This window comes from Channa argus, chromosome 15, assembly GCF_033026475.1.
Source record: "Channa argus isolate prfri chromosome 15, Channa argus male v1.0, whole genome shotgun sequence".
In the NCBI taxonomy this organism is placed as follows: domain Eukaryota; kingdom Metazoa; phylum Chordata; class Actinopteri; order Anabantiformes; family Channidae; genus Channa; species Channa argus.
The window spans coordinates 306,566-328,456 of NC_090211.1; the positions used below are offsets into that span (position 1 = coordinate 306,566).

The following is a 21,891-nucleotide window of genomic DNA, read 5'->3' on the forward strand; positions in this document are numbered from 1 at the left end:
TGGACCAGTTTTTCGGCATCACTTTGAGACGGGATGCTCCTAATTTTGGCAATATTCCGTAGGTGGAAGAAGGCTGTTTAAGAGATTTGTTTTATATGTGAGGTAAAGAACAAATCCTGGTCAAAAATAAGTGCAATGCTCATTGCAGTAGTACTGGAGGCCAGACTTATGCCATCTAGGGTAACAATATGGTTGCGCATCATATTTCTGAGATTTTGGGCCCAAATACTATGACTTCAGTTTTGTCTGAGTTTAGAAGTAAAAAAAATTGTGTTTTGGATGTTTATTCCACGGGAAGTATCAGGGATGTTTCAGAGATTCAGATGCTTGAATTTGTAATACAGTATGAAACAGCACTGGATGCCATGGTTACAGAGGGTGATCAAAGTGGTGAGGTGTCAGACAGCCAGATGCTTGACTGTGCAATGCTGTACAAGAGAGCAAAACATGATGGAGCAAATATCACCCAGTTAGGAGGGACTGGTGGGCACAATGGGTTCTGTGCTCATAGCCTGCAGACAGTAACCAGATGAACATTAGAGAGATAAAAATATTTAATTCTGTGGAGTTGGATCAGCATGTGGACTTGCGTGATATTGATTTAAGCAACCTGCAGGATGTCCCAGATAGGATTAGAAACATGTGATGGCGAGTGATGTTCAAACTGTACTACGCACCAGCGATCAGTATAATTCAGAAATGTTTATGGATAATATTGCCCAGGTGATGCAGAGTAATGACACTATGCTGACTCACGATGAGTTAGAATTTGTTTTTACTGTAGCTCGTAATAAAAGTGGAGGTGGTCGTGGGTGTCTAAAGTTACGGAAATATCCCATATGATGATATAATTAGGAAAAAATATTATCTGGAACATTATCTATTTCCCACACTAGAAAGTTGGGCAATTGCAAAAAAGATACACATCGATGTGGGGTTTGACAGCACACATAAGGTAACTAGCAGACACGTTTGAAAAACACCTGGGGATTAAAATTATAGTGTTTCATCATAATTAGACTTATTCAAGACCAATACCACACCTCACCCCCAGACAGTTTGGCTCTATTTACACTGTGACCACTACCATTTTATATGGAGTGAGACGGCTTTTTTTGCATCGTCCTATATTTATAAACATTGTTACACACTGTATGAGATGAGTCTATGTAATGTGGGTGTTACCGATCTGGCGCTACTGTGCAGTGTACATACTATAAACCCATCTGCAAATCTAGTCAGTGCTATCAAAAACACAACAGGATCCCATACACAACACAATCCTGTGTGATAGGTCAAAATATTGCAGAGTGTGGGAAGCTGTACAGTCTCAGAAAGTAAGAAACGGGGGGCATGTCTGTCAACCTGTTATATGTGTGCACCGTCAGGAAAAGCTTAGCGGCGAAAACCCGCATAGCTGCTTCATACAGCCTTGTAATGATCCGACACTCTCGTTCACTTCCTGCCTTGGACTTTTATTTTGTACCCCTTTTTTCTCCGCTTATTGTCCCCAGTTCATGTCTCCAGCTTCACCAGTCATCACCGCTCAAATTGCTTTCACCTGTTCCCCTGCCCTTTTTAAGCCCAGCTCTCTCCTTAGCTTCCTGTCAGATCATTCTTTGCTCACTGACTTTGTCACCCATTCCACACTCATGGGGTTTTTTTAAATTTTTTTTGGGGGGGACTCCCTGACTCTTGTTCCTGTGGACTTCTGTAATCAAGTTCTTGTTTTGAGGTTTGTTTTATTTTTTTGGTTTTCAATCTGTCAGTCCTCCCTGTTTGTGGGTTTTGTCAGGTGTATGTATTTTCTCAGGTTCATTGCTTTAGTTCTCGGTTGTATCATTCTTAGTCCCCTGGTTAATGTTTAGGCTTCTGTGTGTTAAACGGTTGGTTGTTAGTGTCGTCTCTAGTTTTAGTTACCTCCTGTGTTTATCTCCAATTCTGCCCTCGTTAATTTCCTAGTGCCTTGTGTCTAGTTTAAATCCTTGTCTTCTAGTTATGTAGCTTTCCCTCCAAGTTTGTCTGTTTGTTCTCCGTAACAGGAGACAGTTTTTATGTTTTAAATAATAAAGCTTAATCATCTCACTGAACCTCTCTTGCCTTGTTGCTCTTGGGTCCATGTTAAAACTGATCCTGACAAGTCTATTTAAAAAAAAAAAAAAAAGTCTCAGAGCACCTACATCTTTTATGACTTTGAAACTAGATTTCACGATGGTAGACAGGAGGCTAACTTTGTGTGTTATGGATTATGAGGGGCATAAATGGTGTGCTACTGGTTTTGAGTGTAAATATTTTTTTAGAGCGCTACAGGCCTCCAAAAGGTTACACATTTATTGTGCACAGTGCCTCAGTATTTGATTCTTACATTGTGGTGAAGCATCTGGTCAAACAGGGTATCACACCCGATCTGACCATGAGAGGCAGCAGAGTCCTAATAATGCATGATGCTGCTTACAAACAGTGGTGGATGGATAGTTTCAGTTTTCTGTCAATGCGTTTATCCAAAATGCCTGAATCACTAGGGTTTAGCCAAACCTGCAAAAGGTAATTTCCCTCATATCTAATGCTAGGGAAACCGAACACTATGTGGGGTCATATCCAGATGTCAGTTTTTATGGCTATAACAGGATAAATGAGTGAAAAGCTTCATGGACTGGTATCGTTTGGTCAGTGAGGAGATTTTTGACTTTCAAAAAGAGCTGAGTCTAAGTTGTGAATGATGTGGAAGTGCTGCGTTAGGCATGTCTGCTCTATCGTGACATTTTTATCAAGTGTACAGAACTGGATCCCTTTATCTTCACCCCGCTGGCATCCAGCTGCATGGGGGTGTTCAGGACAGACTTTCTCCCCAAATACACCGTAGCTCTGACACATGACGGAGACTACACAAACCAGCATAAAACATAATCTCTATTCTCTACCATCAATTTAATGAGAATGATGTTGTGATGTGGGTGTGAATGGGGAGAGGCTTAAAAAAAAAAAAAAAAACACCAGAGTGCAAGAATTTATGGCGGTATACACAATGCCCAAGACTCCTGACAAGCATTGTTTGGTGGGCGCACAAATGCAATGAATCTTTAACAGAAAGCTGAAGGAAGGTGACAGAATCAGGTATTATTACTTTATAAGTCTGTACCCAACTGTGCAGGTCCGAAAGCCGTATCCTGTAGGACTCCCTCAGGTTACCTTTTAGGGATTTTGATTCCATTGATAATTATTTTGGATTTGTGAAATCCACTGTTCTCCCACCACGTGGCTTGTACCACCCTGTCCTACCCTACAGAGCCCACAATAAGCTGATGTTTCCTCTTTGTAGGTCGTGTACAGATGTCCTGAATCAGACTAGCAGGTGTTGTCACCGAGACAGTGGGAGATGGCTGTCAGGAGTGTGGGTGTCATTTGAGCTTCAAAAGGCTTTTGAAAAAGGCTATGTAGTGATAAGTCTTGCTGATGTTGGGCACTTTCCTCAGCAGACAGACATCCTGTAGTAGGGAATATGTCAAGACTTTTCTAAAGTGCAAACAAGAGGCCTCGGGCTACCTGGGGCATGTGGATGACGACATGGCGAGGTCAAAATACATTGACTATTTTGAAAAAGAGGACATAAGACTAGACCCAATGAATATCAAAGTGAACAAAGCTGTCCTTAACTCACTCTGGGGAAGGTTTAGCATGAGAAGTTATGTGGCAAATTATGAATTAATATCTGAGCCCTCTCGATTCACACAGCAATGATTCACTATGATGTTTAACAGTTTTGCTTCATCTCAGAAGAAGTGGCACTGGTTCCGTGGCATCATGCTGATGAGGGCTTCCAAAACTGATGTCAATGTCTTCATAGGAGCCATGACCACTGCACATGCAAGACTCATCTTATATGACCTTATCGACAAATTGCAGGGGCGTGTGTTGTATTGTCAGTGACACTGACAGCGTAGTTTTTACATCTAAAGATGGGAGTCTTGTTAAATCATATGTGACCAATGGTGTTTCTGATGATCACCTGACCACTGAATCTGAAACAATTGTTCGGAATAAAAAGGCCTTTACCCTAAAAAAAAAAAACTACAGTTTCCCGTCACGTGCAGGTTGTTTACACTAAGTGGAGAGCGCTGCCTGATTATTCAACCTCCCTTAACTGATCAGCTAGAAACACTTGACCCTAGGTTGGAACATCCCTTTAGTATGGTGGTAAGCGGCCCTTTAAACTGGAAAGACTTTCTTTGTCAAGAGTGTTATTGAAAATGCTTCACTCCTCATTTCAGAAGATATAGATAATATTATATACATATATTCGTGCTGGAAACCTCTTTATGAGCAGCTGTTGAGAATAAGAGAAATTCATTTTGTGAATGGATTACCAGACTCTTTGTCAAAGTGCTTCTTCCCACACATCAGAAAAATCTACTAATTATAAATGATTTAATGAACGATGCCAGCAACAATGTAGAAGTACAAAATGTTTTCACTAAATATGTTAATCATAGAAATGTTAGCTGTTTGTACCTGGTACAGAATCTTTTTATTCAGGGTAAATCGGGTAGGACAATTAGTTTAAAAAATCTTTACACACACGACCAGTAGCGCACCATTTATTCCCCTCATAATCCATAGCACACACAGTTAGCCTCGTGTCTACCATCATGAAATCTAGTTTCAAAGTCATAAAAGATGTAGGTGCTCTGAGACTTATGCTGAAATATGCTGTATGAAGCAGCTATGCGGGTCATCACCACTAAGCTTTTCCTGTCAGTGTACAGATTTAGCAGGTTGGCGGACATGCCCCCCTTTGTTACTTTCTGAGACTGCACAGCTTCCCACACTCTGCAATATTTTAACCTATCACACAGGATTGTGTTGTGTATGGGATCCTGTTGTGTTTTTGATAGCACTGACTAGATTTGCAGATGGACTTATAGTCTGTACACTGCACAGTAGCGCCAGAATGGTCACACACTGTAAAACAATCATTACGTAGATATCTGCAATTGTGGTGCAGGGGCATCTCATATGGTTTTTAACAATGTTTACAAATATAGGATGATGCAAAAAAAGCCGTCTTATTCAAAATCAAATGGTTGAGGTCACCATGTAAATGGAGCCACGCTGTCTGGGGTGAGGTCTGTCATTGGTCTGGAATAAGTCAAAGCTTTTTGGTCAAGATTATGATGGAACACTATGATTTTAATCCCCAGGCCTTCTTCAAACAAATTCCAACTCATCGTCAGTCAGCGTAGTGTCATTACTCTGCATCACCTGGGTGGATATGTTCCATTAACATGTCTGCATTATACTGATCGCTGGGGCGTAGCACAGTTTGAACATCACTCGCCATTACATGTTTCTAATCTGGGACATCCTGCAGGTTGCTTAAATCAATATCACGCAAGTCCACATGGTGACGCAACACCACAGAATTAAATGTTTTTATCTCTGTAATGTTTATCTGGTTACCTGTCTGCAGGCTTTGAACACAGAACCCATTGTGCCCACCAGTCCCTCCTTAGGGTTTGCTCTCTTGTACAGCATTGAACACTCAAGCATCTGGCTGTCTGACACCTCACCACTTTGATCATACTCTGTAACCATGGCATCCAGTTCTGTTTCATACTGTATTACAAATTCACGCTTCTGACTCTCTGACACATCCCTGATACTTCCCGTGGAATAAACATGCAAAACATCTGTCAGCAAATCTTGATAAACCCTGCTCTGAACAGCCACGCCATCACCCCAGCCACAGCCAAGAGTCAATACCCGGCAGCCTAGTAGGCACGTTTAACTCCACCTCTCTGTGCCAGTCTGCTATGTAGCAGGCAGATCTTCATCATCACTGACACGGAGTGGACACGTGTGATGGCCTCAGCCGGTGATTAAAATTTTTTTTCCTCGGCCATTTCACTGACTTGAGATTTATTTATTAGATATATTCTCCCTCAACTTCTTTAACTCCCTATGTATCAGGGATGATATGTAAAGATGTGTCTTGTGGTCACGTGTAAGGTAAGCATCTAGCGGGTGGGTGTATAGTGTGATAAATATATATATATATATATATATATATATTTTTTTTTAAATTTCATTCTGCCTCTGAATGGACTGATTTAGAGTGCTTACCAACTGACCATTTGTGTGTGAATACGCTCGTTTAACTTGTGCCAGGGATCTTGACAGCGTAAAAACAGTTTTAAGTACAGCCTGTATGTCTGGGTTTACAATAGCCACATCATCATCACAACCTCTATGGTCTTCATTACAAGGGCCAGAGCCATCTATATCATCTGTCTGAATAGACGCATCTACAACCTCGCTTCCCTGTCTGTCTGAAGACCCGCTTCATCATTATCAATAGGTGTCAATACATTGATTTGACCTTGTTGTGGAGCTCTGAACCTAAAGCAGTTACTGGAAGACAGTAATGTAAAAGAGTAGTTTCAAGTGTCCTTTTGGCTGATCTATAATGAGACATACTGCAGTGTTTCGGATAATCTGGACATGTGTGGTTGTGCATGCTTAAAGTCCCGTTAGTAAGGCATTGCTGCAATTAAGATCAGATATAACTAGTGCCTGCATGAGGAGTTAGGTAGCATATTTATGCTGCCTAACTTATGGTAGACTTTGTGGGGATAAACACTGAAGATCCTAATCTGATGCTGATGCTGTGGAATGTCTGGCATGGAAGACAACAATGTCTATCTGAGAGATAGAGTTGAAGACATTGCTCTCACTGAAGCATTGAGATCAGAGACATGCAGAAATACGTGATGAGACAGTGGAGTCATCTGTAGCGTGCTAGTTTTAGGGTTGGACACTAAGGAAGTCCGTGACACTTGATTCAATAATCAGTGTAATTCATGAACACGTAGTCAAACATTTGTCTGAGCTTTACAGGCAGGTAATCACATGGATTAGCAAAAACATAGCATGGCGTGAATCAAAGCATAGGCATAGCATGAAAACATCCTCCTTAAAATGGCATGGTTACAAGGGTCTGTCATGATCTTGATTCCTTATGGGCATTTAGCAGTGCTCATGATCCTTAGGGTAATTTGTATTAAAATTTGTGTTCAAATTTAAACTACCCACCATGCTTTTCTGTTGCATTAACAAATATAAGTTACAACTCAAATATACATGGAAACAAGATCCAGAAAAGTAGTGTCTCTCAATGCAAATCAAAATCATGTTCAATTCAATTCAATAGTAAAGATGTGTAGAGGAAAAGGGCACTCAACAAATCCCCATTGAGCAAGCCGCCGGCAACAGTGGAGAGGGGGGGGATTATATCCTGCAGTACTCGGCTCCATGTGCTGGAAAGAACCCTGGTGTAAAAACCTTGCTATACAGGTAGGTGTTAAAATATGCACACATCCCCCCTATGCAAATGTGATCTTTACCCTGAGCTAGCTTTGCATACAAATGGAAATACAAAATAGTGTTGCACCTAATTTCTTCAAAGATTTCTAGACATGCTTGCAAGTGACTGCGTGGTTTAGAGATTCAGTTCCTGTGAAAATAAAGTTGAGTAAGCTGAAACATTTGTCTCACCATGACTACTGAATTTCCTGCAGAAATCCGATTGTTTTATTAATGTTAGTGTCACATTCCATAACCGGAATTTTGTAGGCAACAGGATAGCATCTAAAGAGCTGCAACAAGAGTAATGTGCAATTTGTGTTCTGGCTGATGTCGTGAAACTCCACTTTCTCCAGAGACAATCATAGTCATGAATAACAACAAATGTAGTCAGTCTAAACATTGATTCATAACATTGATGTCAATGGCCAGTTTATAGTTCCCAGAAAACCATCAGCTCACCAGTATGTGCAGACAGGCTAGAAGGCCATAATTAATAATTAATTAATTAATAGGTGATTAAGGCCTATCATTAACCCAACTTCCCTTCTGCCAATTTTGACATCTCAAGGAATCAAAGCCATCAACACATAACTCCACGTTAGCATTTAGTACCAGTGTTTTCGACATCAGGTCTGGGATTACAGATGGTTTCCAGTACCTCAGTGTAGCCTTGAGGAGCTCCATCCTCCTTTGCAGGCAGAAGAGCGGCAGCTAAGCGTTAGCAACAGGTAACCGTATCACATGATGCTAACACAGCTTTCTCTGCTGCAACAGCAGCTCTCAGACAGAGAGGGAGACCTGCTACAACTGGATCCAGCCTGATTAGAAACAAGCAACAGGCTGTTCTACACAGGTGAGGTTGGGATGACAAAGAAATCCTGCAACGGTCTTACTGGTCAACAACAAACTTGGATTAGGCAAAGCAAGTGCAGGGGCAACACTTTTTCTTCGGGAGTCCACATGGTTTCATCATGTGCAAACAACAACAACAAAAAACATTAACCATGCACCACAGCAAACAGGAAAACTTCGCACAAAACAATTCTTCTGCAAAATGGTGTCATGCCAAGAAAGAAAATAATCATTGTTTCTTTAGTCATCTGCTTTGGAATAGTTTGAATTCTGGCAATTCATTTGTTTGACAGTTTTCCTCTGGGGTGATCACATGACCCAGATATGTCACGTCAGTCGGATAACTGAAGTGATACGATCCAACACTATGATCCCTTCCTGCCCCGGACTTTATTTTGTTCCTCCTTTTTTTCACTTCCTGTCCCCAGTTTTGTCTCCAGCTTCACCAATCATCACTGCTCTCAATTGCTTTCACCTGTTCCTCTGCCCTTTTTAAACCCAGCTCTCCCCTGGGTTTAGTGTTGGATCATCGTCATTGTCCATGAACTGCCAGCCAATTGGTTTCCTGGTTTACCCAACTTAAGATTCTTGTGGACTCTGTTTCCTGTGTTTGGTTCGAGGTTTGTTTTTGGTTTACACTGTGTCTTAGTCCTTTCGTGTGTGTGGGTTTTGTCGGGTGAGGATTAGACTTACTTTCTAGTGTACTTTGGTTTAGTTGAAGATTTCATGCATGTCCGGTTTTCCAGTGTTGTATTATTTTGCTTGGGACCATTGTTTTAGTAAATTGCTCCCTGGGTGCTATGTTTAGGTTTCTGTGTTTTTGTTTAACAGGTAATGATTGTTAGTGTCGTAAAAACTAATCCTGACCCTGCAGTTTAGAATAAATTATTTTATGGCCATTGTCTTCAAGATGTTTTAACAGGTGCACCATATAACTTTTTTGCATGCTGCTTCAATTGACAAATACAAATTAGCAAATCTATTTACTGTAGCAAACACAAACTAGTCAAATTTGGTGGTCAAATTTTTATTTAATATTTTTGTCCTTCCGGCTTACCCCTTGAGTTCAGGGTTCAAGAATTATTTGTAGATTTTTACTTAAGGCACTCTGGGGTGTATGGCTGCATTCACCTTCTGTGAATTTGAATGAAGCATCAATTGGTTAGTCTCTCAATTTAACAAGCAATAAGGTCACATTAAATTATTACACCGGCTTTTTAACAGGAATTAAACACAGGCTTTATGCCATTAATGGCTTCCTGTGTTGGTTTTGACATGGTCTGTACTCTGATTTTGGATGGACTATCAGAGGCCCTGCATCTTTCATAAGAACTGTCATATTTATGGGCTGCCCAAAGATTTTGGAAATTTCTCAAGCTCTAGTAGTAAACTAGTTTCTATGATGTAAAGGCTGCAGCATGTGTGGTGTCATGGCTATGAATTACTTCAATTCTACAAGCTTGTGCAACCGAGTATGATGTACATCATGCTCTCTGCTGTATTCCCTCCTGGGATCTGATGCTGCTGTTTCCTCGAGGGCCCAGATTTTCCAACTCCAGCTAAAGATTTCGCCAATCAGACGTGGAGTTGGTCACATTGGTTTTTTTTATTTTTTTTCCTCTCTGGGTAGAGGAGAGACAGAGGCAACAGGCTTTGTCCAATTTTCCAGTCTCTACTTAACAATGTCTTCTTATTGTCCTTCTGGTCCCACATGTACACATGCTTTGGAGTGTTTGATGCCGAAAACCAATGCCTTCAACCGTCACCTCCCCCACAACTCCCACATAACTCTAGAGACTGTTTTTTCCCCGACCAAGTAAATTACATAAACTAAAAATGACAACAAGAGGAGTTAATCATGATAACTTAATGAAAGACTAACCCTCTTACAGAACAAGACACCAAAACTAATAAATGTCCACATTTATTAGTTTTAACAGCACTGGTAAAAATCACCAACGATCTTCTCATGGCCTCAGACACTGGACTCATCTCTATACTTGTTCTGTTAGATCTTAGTGCTGCATTTGATACCATTGATCACAACATTTTATTACAGAGACTGGAACATGAAATTGGGGATTAAAGGAACTGCACTAGGTGGTTGTCACCACTGTATGTCATTAACTGTTTGTTTTCTCCCTTAGTTGTCTTTGTCCTTCTCTGTCCCCCTCTCTCTGTCCCTTTCTGCAGGTGTCCCTGGGTTTGAAGCCGTGTGTCTTCCAGCGAGCAGCTACTGGTCCCACCAACCTGCCTGATGTTTTGTTGTTGCTTTTTGTTGCTCTGTTCTCTTCTCTTACTTTCCACTCACCCCAACCGGTCAAGGCAGATGGCTGTCCACCTTGAGCCTGAGCCTTATTCTGTAAAGTGCCCTGAGATGACTTTTTTTGTGAATTGGCACTATATAAATAAAGTTTAACTGAATTAAAAGTTTCTGAATGTGTGCGCATGAAAAGTCTGTAAGCTGTTCTTTTAATACAAGTATTAACAACTTGCCACTCATATGCACATTGTGACTGTAATTAAACTTAAAGAGCACATCGTGATTTCACATCATACCACACAGTGATGCAGCTTGTCAGAATGCTCTCGATGGTGCCTCTGTATAGGCTGATGCTCTACTTATTGAGCTACCAGTTGTAATAACTGTCAAACAAAAGCACAAATTTCTAGCTGATATAAACCTCTGGTAATGTTATAAATATGTACAGTGTTATCAGAAAGCTCTTTTATTTTTTACAATTTCATTATGTTGCAGCCTGATACTACAGTTGTTGAATTTCTTTTTCGTTAATTTACACTCAGTACCCCATAATGAAAAACTGAATACAGAAGTTAAGAAATGTCTGTAAATGTATTTAAAAAAATATTTATTTTTTAAATAGGGTCTGAAAACTTTCCCAGTGCACTATATAAATTTGCAACCACACCACAAATTGTTCAATCAGTGATCAGTTCTTATCCATCTATAAAAGATGCTCCTCTGTGTTGCCGTTTTCAAATCTGGATCAACCAGTATGCTGTTGATGAGAACCAGGGGCCTAATTGACAGGAGCAAATGGATGGATTTCTTTTTTACTTCCATAAGTTTCATGTGCTTCTTTTTTTTATCGGTATTTCCCTTTAGTTTTTACAGTTTCCACCAATTTTGTGTTTGAACAATATGAAAAAAGAATGTCTGATACAGAATACAGTCCGAATGCTCTACCATACTGAGTGCATGAAAAAACCTGCAGGACTACCTGAGAGTAGTGGGGCGGGATGTTCGTGGGGGCTGTGGGTGGAGCTGTAGCCCAATCAACTGACCCTGAGCTCTCAGATCAAAGTACGCGGATGCAGTGCAGAATGAAGAACCTGGAGCAAGAGAGGTACGGAGGAGTAGGAGGTGGAAATTCTGGAAGTAAGAACGACAAGGATCAGGTAGGTAAGCACATCAATGAGTCTATAGATACCGGGGTCCAGATAAATAAACCGTGCATACTCACAAAATATGCAGATTTCCCGCAAAGAAAAAGTAAGTGAGTCCTGTGGATTTAAGGTTTAAACATGTAAAGTCCGTTAAATCTAAAGGAGTCTGTAAAAATGATGTCTGATTTATTAATATTTTTTTAAAACGGAGTTTTTTGAATTTGAGTTAATATCTCACCCTTCAGTGATCCTTTATTTAAAACCAGAAGGAATGCAGTGTGCCCAATGAGCGTACCTGAGCAGGTGAAGTCTGACGGACGTGACTCTAACCATACGTAAAGACAGCTGGCTGCGGTGTGGCTCTAATACGTGCTACTAATGACTCACGTATGATATAACGACAGATGTAGATCATAAAGAGTGGGTTTTTAAACAACGATTGCACGATGGTTATTGACATGAATAAAACAGGAGCAGGCCCGCATTTAAAGAATTGGTTTGCAGCTTCCGCCTGTGTGCACGACGCAGGAACTTTAGCTGCGAACATTAAGCTGTGAATTTTGAAATTTCTACTCGTCTGATATTTTCTTGCATTTGCTGATGCTGATCTGTGCTTGATGGTTTCATCAGTTCCTAGCAACGTGCAGACAGAATTATATGGAGGAGGATGGGGATTGTTGACCTGATCTTCATCATGTTGGCTTTGTATGGCTTGTCCGTGGATTCCAGTCTATACGTGACAGGGTTTGGTCAAAAATAGTATTAGATTAACCATGTAGCCATTTTATTCCCAATTGGACAGTTGGCTGATAATTTGTCTTGTGCTGGTGTTTTGTGTTATTGTCTTATCAGACAAAAGATCTAGAGCTGAGTTCATGTGTGGTATTTACATTTGGAATCTGATGTCACCCTTCACCAAGATGTCGAAAGAACTGTCTGTGCTAGTGAAGCAATGTGTTTGTCAAAAACATTAGGTGTGGCTGAATCAGCTATTTGGGTTTTTTTAAAACCTACTGAGGGGGTGTACAGAGCCAAAAAGATGAAAACTGTTTCACTGTTCAAATACGTTTAATACCACTGAGTGTATATGAATATTGACTGGAGATGTAAAGATGTTACTGTGCAAGTTCAGACTTCTCACTGTGAAATCCTGAATACAATAATAGAATAAACAAAAAAGATTAGATAGGGCGTACTGTTGGTAAGGACAAGATACTTTATTAGGACTAAAAATTACAAAGTTGGAGGATGTCTTTGGGAAAGACAGCTCAACCACACACATCATGTCATTCAATGTGGCTCATGTTGCCTCTAACACACCCCGCATTCACACAGGTTATGTGATAGAACTGCTGCTTTGCTCATTCAAATGACAACGGGTGTGGATGCCTTTAGAATTATGTAGACAAGTGGTGACGAGTCGTAAAGTCACAGTTGGTTGGTTACAGTTAGAAGGTGCATTTGATTTGCATCATGGGATTCATAATCAAAGAAAAAGGACACAAATTCAATGATTAGTGCAGCATCACAACACCCCGGTGTCAGTGCACCTGTTCCTCATCTGAATTGAAGTGAGATGATCCACCTTAATACTTAGGTTAAAAGATCATCCGTGCATCATTTATTACATTTGTTGAACTGCAATATGATGGATTGGCACTGATGCTAGTCAGACAGACAAAGGTTAGGAGAACAAACATTAAATTGAATGTCCTATGGTAATTAACATCTTATGATTACTGTTATTAAGAATCGAAACATGTTAGGTATTTACATCTCGACGAGCAGCGTAAATACTCTACACCATAGTAGAAGACAACTAACAGAATTTGGGACACCTTGTGACATCTAGGCCAGACTCGTGGGTCAGAATGTTTCACCTTCTTGTGTCTCATATAAAAACTTGTATATCATGTTTTGAAGATGCTGATAGAGCCACGTGGAAACCCATCTTCACCTGTGGGTGTGGCATCAACCTCTGTACACATACTATGTCTGAGAAGATAACAGCAAGAACCACCTTCAATTAACCAATTAATTTATTGCCGGGATCTTTAAGAAGGCAGCACATACACACATTTTCCCCAGATATTTGTGTGCAGGCAGAGTTAGCTTGGATTTGCTCATTGAAAATGTTTCCCCTGGAAGAAACCCAGTGCAGAAGATGCAGAGAAACCAATTCAAGTTCCCATGGACACCTCTATATACCACAATGCAAAGCAGCAACACTAATGTTTGCATCAGGCTACAGAAAAGGCTGATAAGGATTTACGGTTTGTGAATGGGGAAGGTGGATACAACAGTACACCACTCCCTCTTGAAAGCAAATAGTGTCCCAGTGTAAAACAAACAGGTTGAACCAGTTCTCAGTCGGTGAGCTGAAACATTATCTGTGGTGTTCACAGTTCTTGCGCAACATGATTGAAATTATTGTGGATGCTTGAATGTAAACGCATTTACTATATAGTTTAAGAGGGTGTGACTGGCAGTTTTCTTGAGTAATGGTGAAACCCCATCATGCCTGAACTTGAATCCCTATTCATTCATTCCTGACATTTCTCTGTCTGTGTTTGCCTCTCAACCTGTGTGTGCCGCTTCAACACTTAATTTCCATCCTTGTGCTTCAGGTGAGCTCTAATCTGCCTTCTGTCTGTGTGACATTTCACAATGATGGTACTGTACATTCTTCCTGTGACTGTTACACTTGAAACCCCATGTTTCCCTACACAGCTTCTGATGAAACACTATGAGAAAGTTAAAAACTTGTGTGCTGCTAAAACAACATGCAAATCCTAATTTAAAGGATATGATCAAATATGTATTTTGTTTCTTTATTCTGAGCAATTGAGTCAGTGGAAACCAAACGCTGTACAAAGGTATCAGCTGGACAAAGGTACACTCTCTTCCATCTTTCCCCTTCATGAATGGTAATCCCCACAGAACTGTTTCCTCCACTTTAAATCTTTATGGGATCTTCTTTACTGGATTCAGTGACCCTGTCTACGCAGAACTGTTCATACAATGAGGGCGTGTCATGATTCTTGCCCTGGACTCCTTGTTATTGTTCCCCTGCGTTATCTTCTTCTTCTTTTCCTTTCAGCTGTTCCCTTTCAGGTGTCGCCACAGAGAATCATGTGCCTCCATCTAACTCTGTCCTCTGCATCCTCTTCTCTCACACCAACTAACTTCATGTCTTCTCTCACTAAATCCATACATCTCCTCTTTGCTCGTCCTCTAGACCTCCTACCTGGCAGCTCCAACCTCAGCATCCTTCTACCGATATATTCACAGTTTCTCCTCTGAACATGTCCAAACCACCTCAATCTGGCCTCTCTGACTTTATCTCCAACACATCTAACATGAGCTGTCCCTCTGGTGTCCTCATTCCTCATCCTGTCCATCCTCGTCACTCCCATCAGAGAATCTCAACATCCCTGTAACCTCACCGTTCCACCTGGGTCCCTCTCATTCACACACATGTATTCTGTCTTACTGCGGCTAAGCTTCATTCCTCTGTTTTCCAGAGTAGACCTCCACCTCTCTAGATTTTCCTCCACCTGCTCCCTGCTCTCACTACAAATCACAATGTCATCCGCAAACTAAACATTGATTTAGTTTATACACCAACCCGTTTCCTGATACACAGCAGAGATTATTTGAATTATGTTTAAATGAGTTTGAATTATGTGTTACAGCTTCTTTGCACCATCCATATTTCCCTCATTGTATTTACCTGTTAGATCGCTCATCTCCTCATAGTTTACACATACCTGTTCTCTCCTCACCTGGATTCTCTTTGGGTGTCTCCTGACTCCTCTCCCCATTGTCTTCCTGTCATCTTAGTCTGTCACATGTTATTCATTCGTGCAGACATCTCACCTAGCCTCCTATATCCTTGGGTACAACTCACAAACCCCTTAACAAAGGTATTGAAAAAGTAAGGCTAATTCATTTGTTTTTGCTGTTTACTCAAGACATTTGGGTTTGAAAGTAAAAAATCCATATCAGATAAAAGTTCATAATTTCTGCTTTTATTTGATTAAACAAAATCGAAGATGCCACCTTTTGTATCCGATCTCCTCATGCTTGCATGAATTGCCTCCCACAGTCCAAGTTAAGTTATTTATGACTAGCCCATAAAGGGGATTGAAGGAACCTGTCCAGGCTATACCCTACTCTCCACCCACTGATGGCTGGGATCTGCTCAAGCTCTCCAAAGTCCAGGATAACAGGATAAGCAGTTAAGATAATTAATAATGGACTTATAAAGAAATCTGATTAAAGTAATTGGGATGAGCTTCATCATGCAGCAAGACACTGGTCCCACACATCATTGCAAACTCTACAAAGGACTTCATCAGATTGGCCAAGTTAATATCAAGAGCTTAACCCAAGTGAACATGTATTTCACCTGCTGAAGACCATTAATGGCATAACCCCTCAATCAAACCATAACTGAGGGAGGCTGCAGTAAAGAAAAGGAAAAAAGTTACAAGTTGGAGAACCTCTTAGAAATGTATGTATTTCCATGTAATTATGGACTAAACAGTTTTTAAGTCATAAAACTATATACAGGTATTCCAGTCAAACAAAACAGATAATAACTTAAATGTATTGGGTTATTTATTGTAGAAAATTATCTAATCCTAAACAGTTGTGTGTGGCACAAGTGTGTGAGCCACTAGGATTTATAGGAAACTTTATTTCAAAGGGAAATGAGGGTCTGGTATTTTAAGCATTAGCATGACAACCAGGTGAGCATCAGGCAAAAGCAGCTGGAGAAATTGGGGTCTTTGCTATGTTAAGCCGCTTTTAGACATGCGCAGGACTTCTGACATTCTCCTGACTTTGTCAGTAGGGGGATGTATGTAAAAACTCAAATGTTCATTCTACCTTTGGAAATTCTGGGAACCACAAGTAGACCTGCATTCTGAGAGCGAAGTGGTCTACTGACCATTCAGACAATTCAGAGTTTTAAATTCTATTCTAGATTTAATGGAAAGCCAATGGAGAGAAGCTAGTGAAGGTGAAATATGATCTCTCTTGCTAGTTCCAGTCAGCACTCTTGCTGCAGCATTTTGGATTAATTGCAGGCTCTTTAGGGAGTTACTGGGGCATCCTGAAAGTAGGGAATTACAGTAGTCCAACCTAGAGGTAACAAATACATGGACCAGTTTTTTGGCATCACTTTGAGACAGGATGCTCCTAATTTTGGCAAAGTTCCGTAGGTGGAAGAAGTCTGTTCCAGAGATTTGTTTTATATTTGAGGTAAAGGACAAATCCTGGTCAAAAATAACTCAAAGGTTCCTTGCAGTAGTACTGGAGGCCAGACTTATGCCATCTAGGGTAATGATATGGTTGGACATCATATCTCTGAGATTTTTGGGCCCAAATACTATGACTTCAGTTTTGTCTGAGTATAGAAGTAAAACACTGAGGGACAATTAGGCCTTTATGTCTTGTAGGCTTGAAGCTTGATTAACGTTAATTAATGTTGCCTAAAGGAGACATATATAAAGTAAAAAGTATTGGTCCTAACACAGAGCCTTGTGGAACTCCATAGCTAACCTTTGTGTGCATGGAGGATTCATCATTAACATGAACAAATTGAAGTTTATCAGATAGATAAGATTTAAACCAACCTAGTTCAGTTCCTTTAATCCCAATTTCATGTTCCAGTCTCTGTAATAAAATGTTGTTATCAATTGTATCGAATGCAGCACTAAGATCTAACAGAACAAGTATAGAGATGAGTCCATTATCTGAGGCCATGAGAAGATCGTTGGTGACTTTTACCAGTGCTGTTTCTGTACTATGATGAACTCTAAATCCTGACTGAAAGTCTTCATTCAAATTATTCCCGTAAAGGTGGTTATATAATTGTTTTGCAACTACTTTTCAAGGATATTAGAAATAAAGTGGAGATTAAATATTGGTCTGTAATTGGCTAAAACACCTGGGTCAAGACAGGGTTTTTTAAGTAATGGTTTAATTACAGCTACCTTATAGGCCTGTGGTACATAGCCTGTTTCTAAAGATAGATTGATGATATCTAATACGAACGTATCTATTAAGGGTAAAGCTTCCTTGAGCAGTTTAGTTGGAATAGGGTCTAGCAGACAGGTTGTTGGTTTAGATGAGGTAATAATTGAAATTGGCTCAGAGAGATCTATGGGTAAAAAGCAGTCTAACAGGGAGTGGGGCCTTATCGATGACTCTAGCACTGTTGTAAATGAAGATCTATCTGTAATATTTGGGGGGAGGATCTGGTGAATTCTTTCTTTAATAGCTACAATTTTATTCATAAAGAAAGTCATGAAGTCATTGCTGCTCAGAGTTAAGGGAAAACTTGGCTCAACAGAACTATGGCTCTTAGTCAGCATGGCTACAGTGCTGAACAGAAACCGGGGGTTGTTCTTGTTTTTTTCTATTAATGATGAATAATATGTGTCATTGCTTTTTATTCAAGTCAGAAGTTCACACCCCACTCTTCACAACCACATGTCAAAGTGTCCCTGGGCAAGACACTGAACTCCTGACAGCCCATCCCCATCCCCAGCCGTGCAGTGCCGATCCCAAACCTGGTAAAAATGGGGAGGGTTATTTCAGCCACACACAATGATCCGCTGTGATGACCCTGAACTTGCAGGTTAAGTCAAAAGGGCAAAAATAAATATATATTGATTTGATAATTGTAATAGCAAATTTCCATATTCATAAATTAAACTTAAAAGATACAATGTCTCCTGAAATTTTACCTGAACTGAATAAATAGTACATATATGTACCTTTTTACTGTTTATAACTGCTCACATAGTTACCTTGAGGTTCAATAATTAGCTTTAGGGGTAGTATTTAGTACCTCGAAACAAAACATATATACAAAACAAAAATTGAAAAATTGACGTTTGCTGTCAGAACAGCATAGACTGATGAAACAAATCCGTGCAGGCTTTTTAAGAAAGCTGCCTGAAGCTATTTGGAAGATCAAAGAGCTTTACTGACAGAAACCGGACACATCAGATTTCCTGTTATTGTTATGTTTGTGGTTTTTATTCTGAGACTGAGCTTGACTGAGAGGATTTTTTTTTATTATAAGAAGTTTATTGATTAGTAGTTTTGCACACAAGCAAATTACATTTTAATGTTTAAATAAGCACCTTGCTATAACGGAAGAAAGTAAATCTGGTGTGATGGAAAAATGTGGTGAAATTGGGGATGTCGGGGACAGTATCCCAGTTAGCACAAAAACTTTAATCTTGTCAAAATAATTTGAGATGCAGCTTATTCCTTCAGAAAGAGTAAAGAAAAACTTAGTAAAATAGAAGCATTAAAAGGAATATTAAGGAAAAAAATAGAACCAGGCTACAGTACAGTATGTGCATTACCATTGGATTAGAGCTTATAAGTTTGAAAATGATTGCAGTATTTTTGCCAGAGGGTCCCATAGTTCAGTTACAATACTATGTGCAGTGTGCAACAGGAAAGTAAGGGAAAGCGCATGTGTATTGTTGGAAAATATATTCGAGGCCAACTTATAAAAGGTCAGCTGCACCATAGTCATGCACACTCAGAAATACTCTCATAATGTTCAATATGATTGCGTCACACAGGAAAATGTTCCAACAATTAGACAAGTTAACGAGATTGAATATTGCTCAGCGATAAGTGTCTTACATGCTGTTTTACAGATTTTTTTAAATTATGAATTACAGTAGGCCTAATGCAGTAGAGCCTCTTTGTTCTCTGTCCTATCTTGTACTTTTAATGTCTTCTGACTGACTATAATTGTTTTGCTTGCTTTGTAGCTGATTTTCTGTTCTTAAACAGGACATGCAGGAAGTTTACCTAGTGCCTTTGAAAACTCCAACCAGAAGCCCACCAAACACACTTTGTATTACACTAGCAGAGGTGGATCTAGAATCTGTTTGTGTGATGGCCAGACTGGGGCGCACACATAAAATAGACTGGCAGATTTGGACAATTATTAAAAGGTTTTAAACTCAAAATGTAAAACCTTTTTTGAAATATAAACTGTATATTCAAAATGAGATGTTTATAAAGTGTTGAGTGTAAGAAATGCCAGATGCAATACTTCATGTATTTTACTATAACTCCAAATTGTCATAAACATATAAAATTGGGTAAAGGTAAAAATCTATCCCTTGCAGAAATCATCTGCAAGTCCTACAAAATTCTAATGTGACAAAATATATGAAAAAATGTAATGTACAGAGTAAATAAATACATTTATGAGGTTGGGGTGCTAACAAAGTGCTTTTCCTGCTGACAGAGTTGGATTCCAAAGATCATCAAGAAACGAGTCTGCACCACTTTTGTTGAAGACTCCAGGTAAACTCTTCTTCTACATATATACAAACAATATTTTGTCTTTATTGTTAATTATTGTTAATTTTAGCCAGCTGAATGACAAAGCCCATTCACACTTAGTATTATAAAGGACTCAGAGGTTGTGTGTGACATTTCACACAACTCATAATTTGGTTGATATGGAAAGAATTTCAATTACAACTGTTTTGATATCAGTAATATTACAATATCATTCAAATTATTCCTTACTTAAAGAACGTCTTCACTGATTTAAAATTTTCTTCTTTTGGTTCTAATTTGGGTTGTACGTGTAAATAAACGCCATTAAACTTTCCTCTGACTTCCTTATAATACATGCCGGCATGTATTAAACTTCGATGGTTCATCACGCTGAGTTATGTCAAGATTTAGTAACACTTAACTAAGGAAGAGAGACAAATTTCTATCACATAGCAAAACCCTTATGGTACAATAGGGTTTTAGCAATTCTGAACCAGTACGTATCTCACTGAAAAACACTATAATTACCTCACATACATTTTTATTGGTTTGTGCTTTGTGTTCCAGTAATGGAAGCTTGTGTCAGTGTGGTAGTGCACAGGATACGCATGAGCCTGTGGCAACAGAGGACTGCTTTGGAGCAGCTATTGTCACTCAGTGGGACAGCAGGCAGCACACTTCAGAGTGTCCCACCGATGCCTTTGGAGAGCTGGAGTTTGCAGGCGCTGGACGCAGACACAGTCCTGTAAGTGGCCAATTTTAAAACACACACAGACACACACTATTAGCCAAAGCAAGAAAAGACCTGTGTATAACATTTCATTCCGCTGCAGTGCTGCAGAGATGTGCTACAGAGTTTCCTCAGCAGGCTGTGGTTACAGGTGGTCCAGGGGGTCAGTCGGCTTGTCAGGGCAGTTATTGACATTACCTGTTTGCACCAAATACACCTGACACAGTCTGCTGTAACATTTTGAAAAATGATTTAGCTAAAGTCTTTTTTAAACTCTTAGGGTCATGTGTGTTTGTTCATCAGTCAGTTGTGCCGAATGGCACAGAACAACTGAAGATCTTACCGTGTTTTTTTCATTTACTGAAGATTAGTTCAGGTTCCCAGCCTGTTGGAGAGATAACCTCCCCACTTTTGGATATATTCTGCCCCACATTGCTCCATAGTGAAAATAAGGAACTGTCTGTGAGGCATTATGAATGAGTCAGCTTCTGATAAATTAAAAAGCAAATGGTTGACATCACATTGTCAACCAGTGGGTGGTTAGAATGTTTCTTTTACGGTAATGATTTGTTTAAAAAATACTGAAACATTAATGACCAATGCTATCATCTTTCCAGATCCTATTTCATGACCTTACTAGCAACTGAAACTACATACCCCAACAGGACACTAGATAAACTACAAGTATTGTGTTTTTGTGATGGAAGAACTTCTCAAAAGTTCTTGGATTAGTGCCCAGCTACAGGTTAGACAAACTGTGCCAGTGATGATCCTTAATCCTGTTTTCATTGTGTTCAGTTTCTGCGACTCTCGTGTGACACACCCCCTGAGCTGGTCTACAAACTGATGGTGACTCAGTGGGGGCTGCCCTCACCCAACTTGGTGGTGTCACTTGTTGGGTGTGAAGGCCAGGAGAAGATGAAAACATGGGTGAGAGATGTCCTGAAAAACGGACTGGTTAAGGCTGCACAGAGCACAGGTAAAAACCCATTGTTACCATAGTAACTAATCAAAACCACAGAGAATACAAAACAGACCAATTGTCAGGGACCGAGCAGGTAGACACAGGAATAAAGTCACAAAAGAAAATGGGTTTTATTTACCCAAATGTAACATATAGAAAGAAATTTAAATTTATTAACAAAATTTGGGCCCTAAAAGAGGTCAACAGAACATAGCTAACCTTAAACTATCAACCTGAAATTACA

General features: G+C 39.8%; 1 protein-coding gene across 2 annotated transcripts in view; it reads left to right on the top strand.

Annotated features, from left to right (window-relative positions):
- The first annotated feature begins 11,471 nt into the window (after positions 1–11,471).
- Positions 11,472–21,891, top strand: part of trpm4a (transient receptor potential cation channel, subfamily M, member 4a) — a 48,737-nt gene continuing 38,317 nt past the window's right edge. The window contains exons 1-4 of one of the 2 annotated variants that reach the window (XM_067477276.1): positions 11,472–11,634; positions 19,916–19,974; positions 20,521–20,698; positions 21,482–21,662. In XM_067477276.1, the coding sequence (XP_067333377.1) occupies positions 11,476–11,634; positions 19,916–19,974; positions 20,521–20,698; positions 21,482–21,662 (577 nt within the window). In that variant the 5' untranslated portion in view covers positions 11,472–11,475. Of the gene's footprint in view, positions 11,639–19,915; positions 19,975–20,520; positions 20,699–21,481; positions 21,663–21,891 lie in introns of both variants that reach the window. The other variant, XM_067477277.1, reaches the window with a different exon arrangement.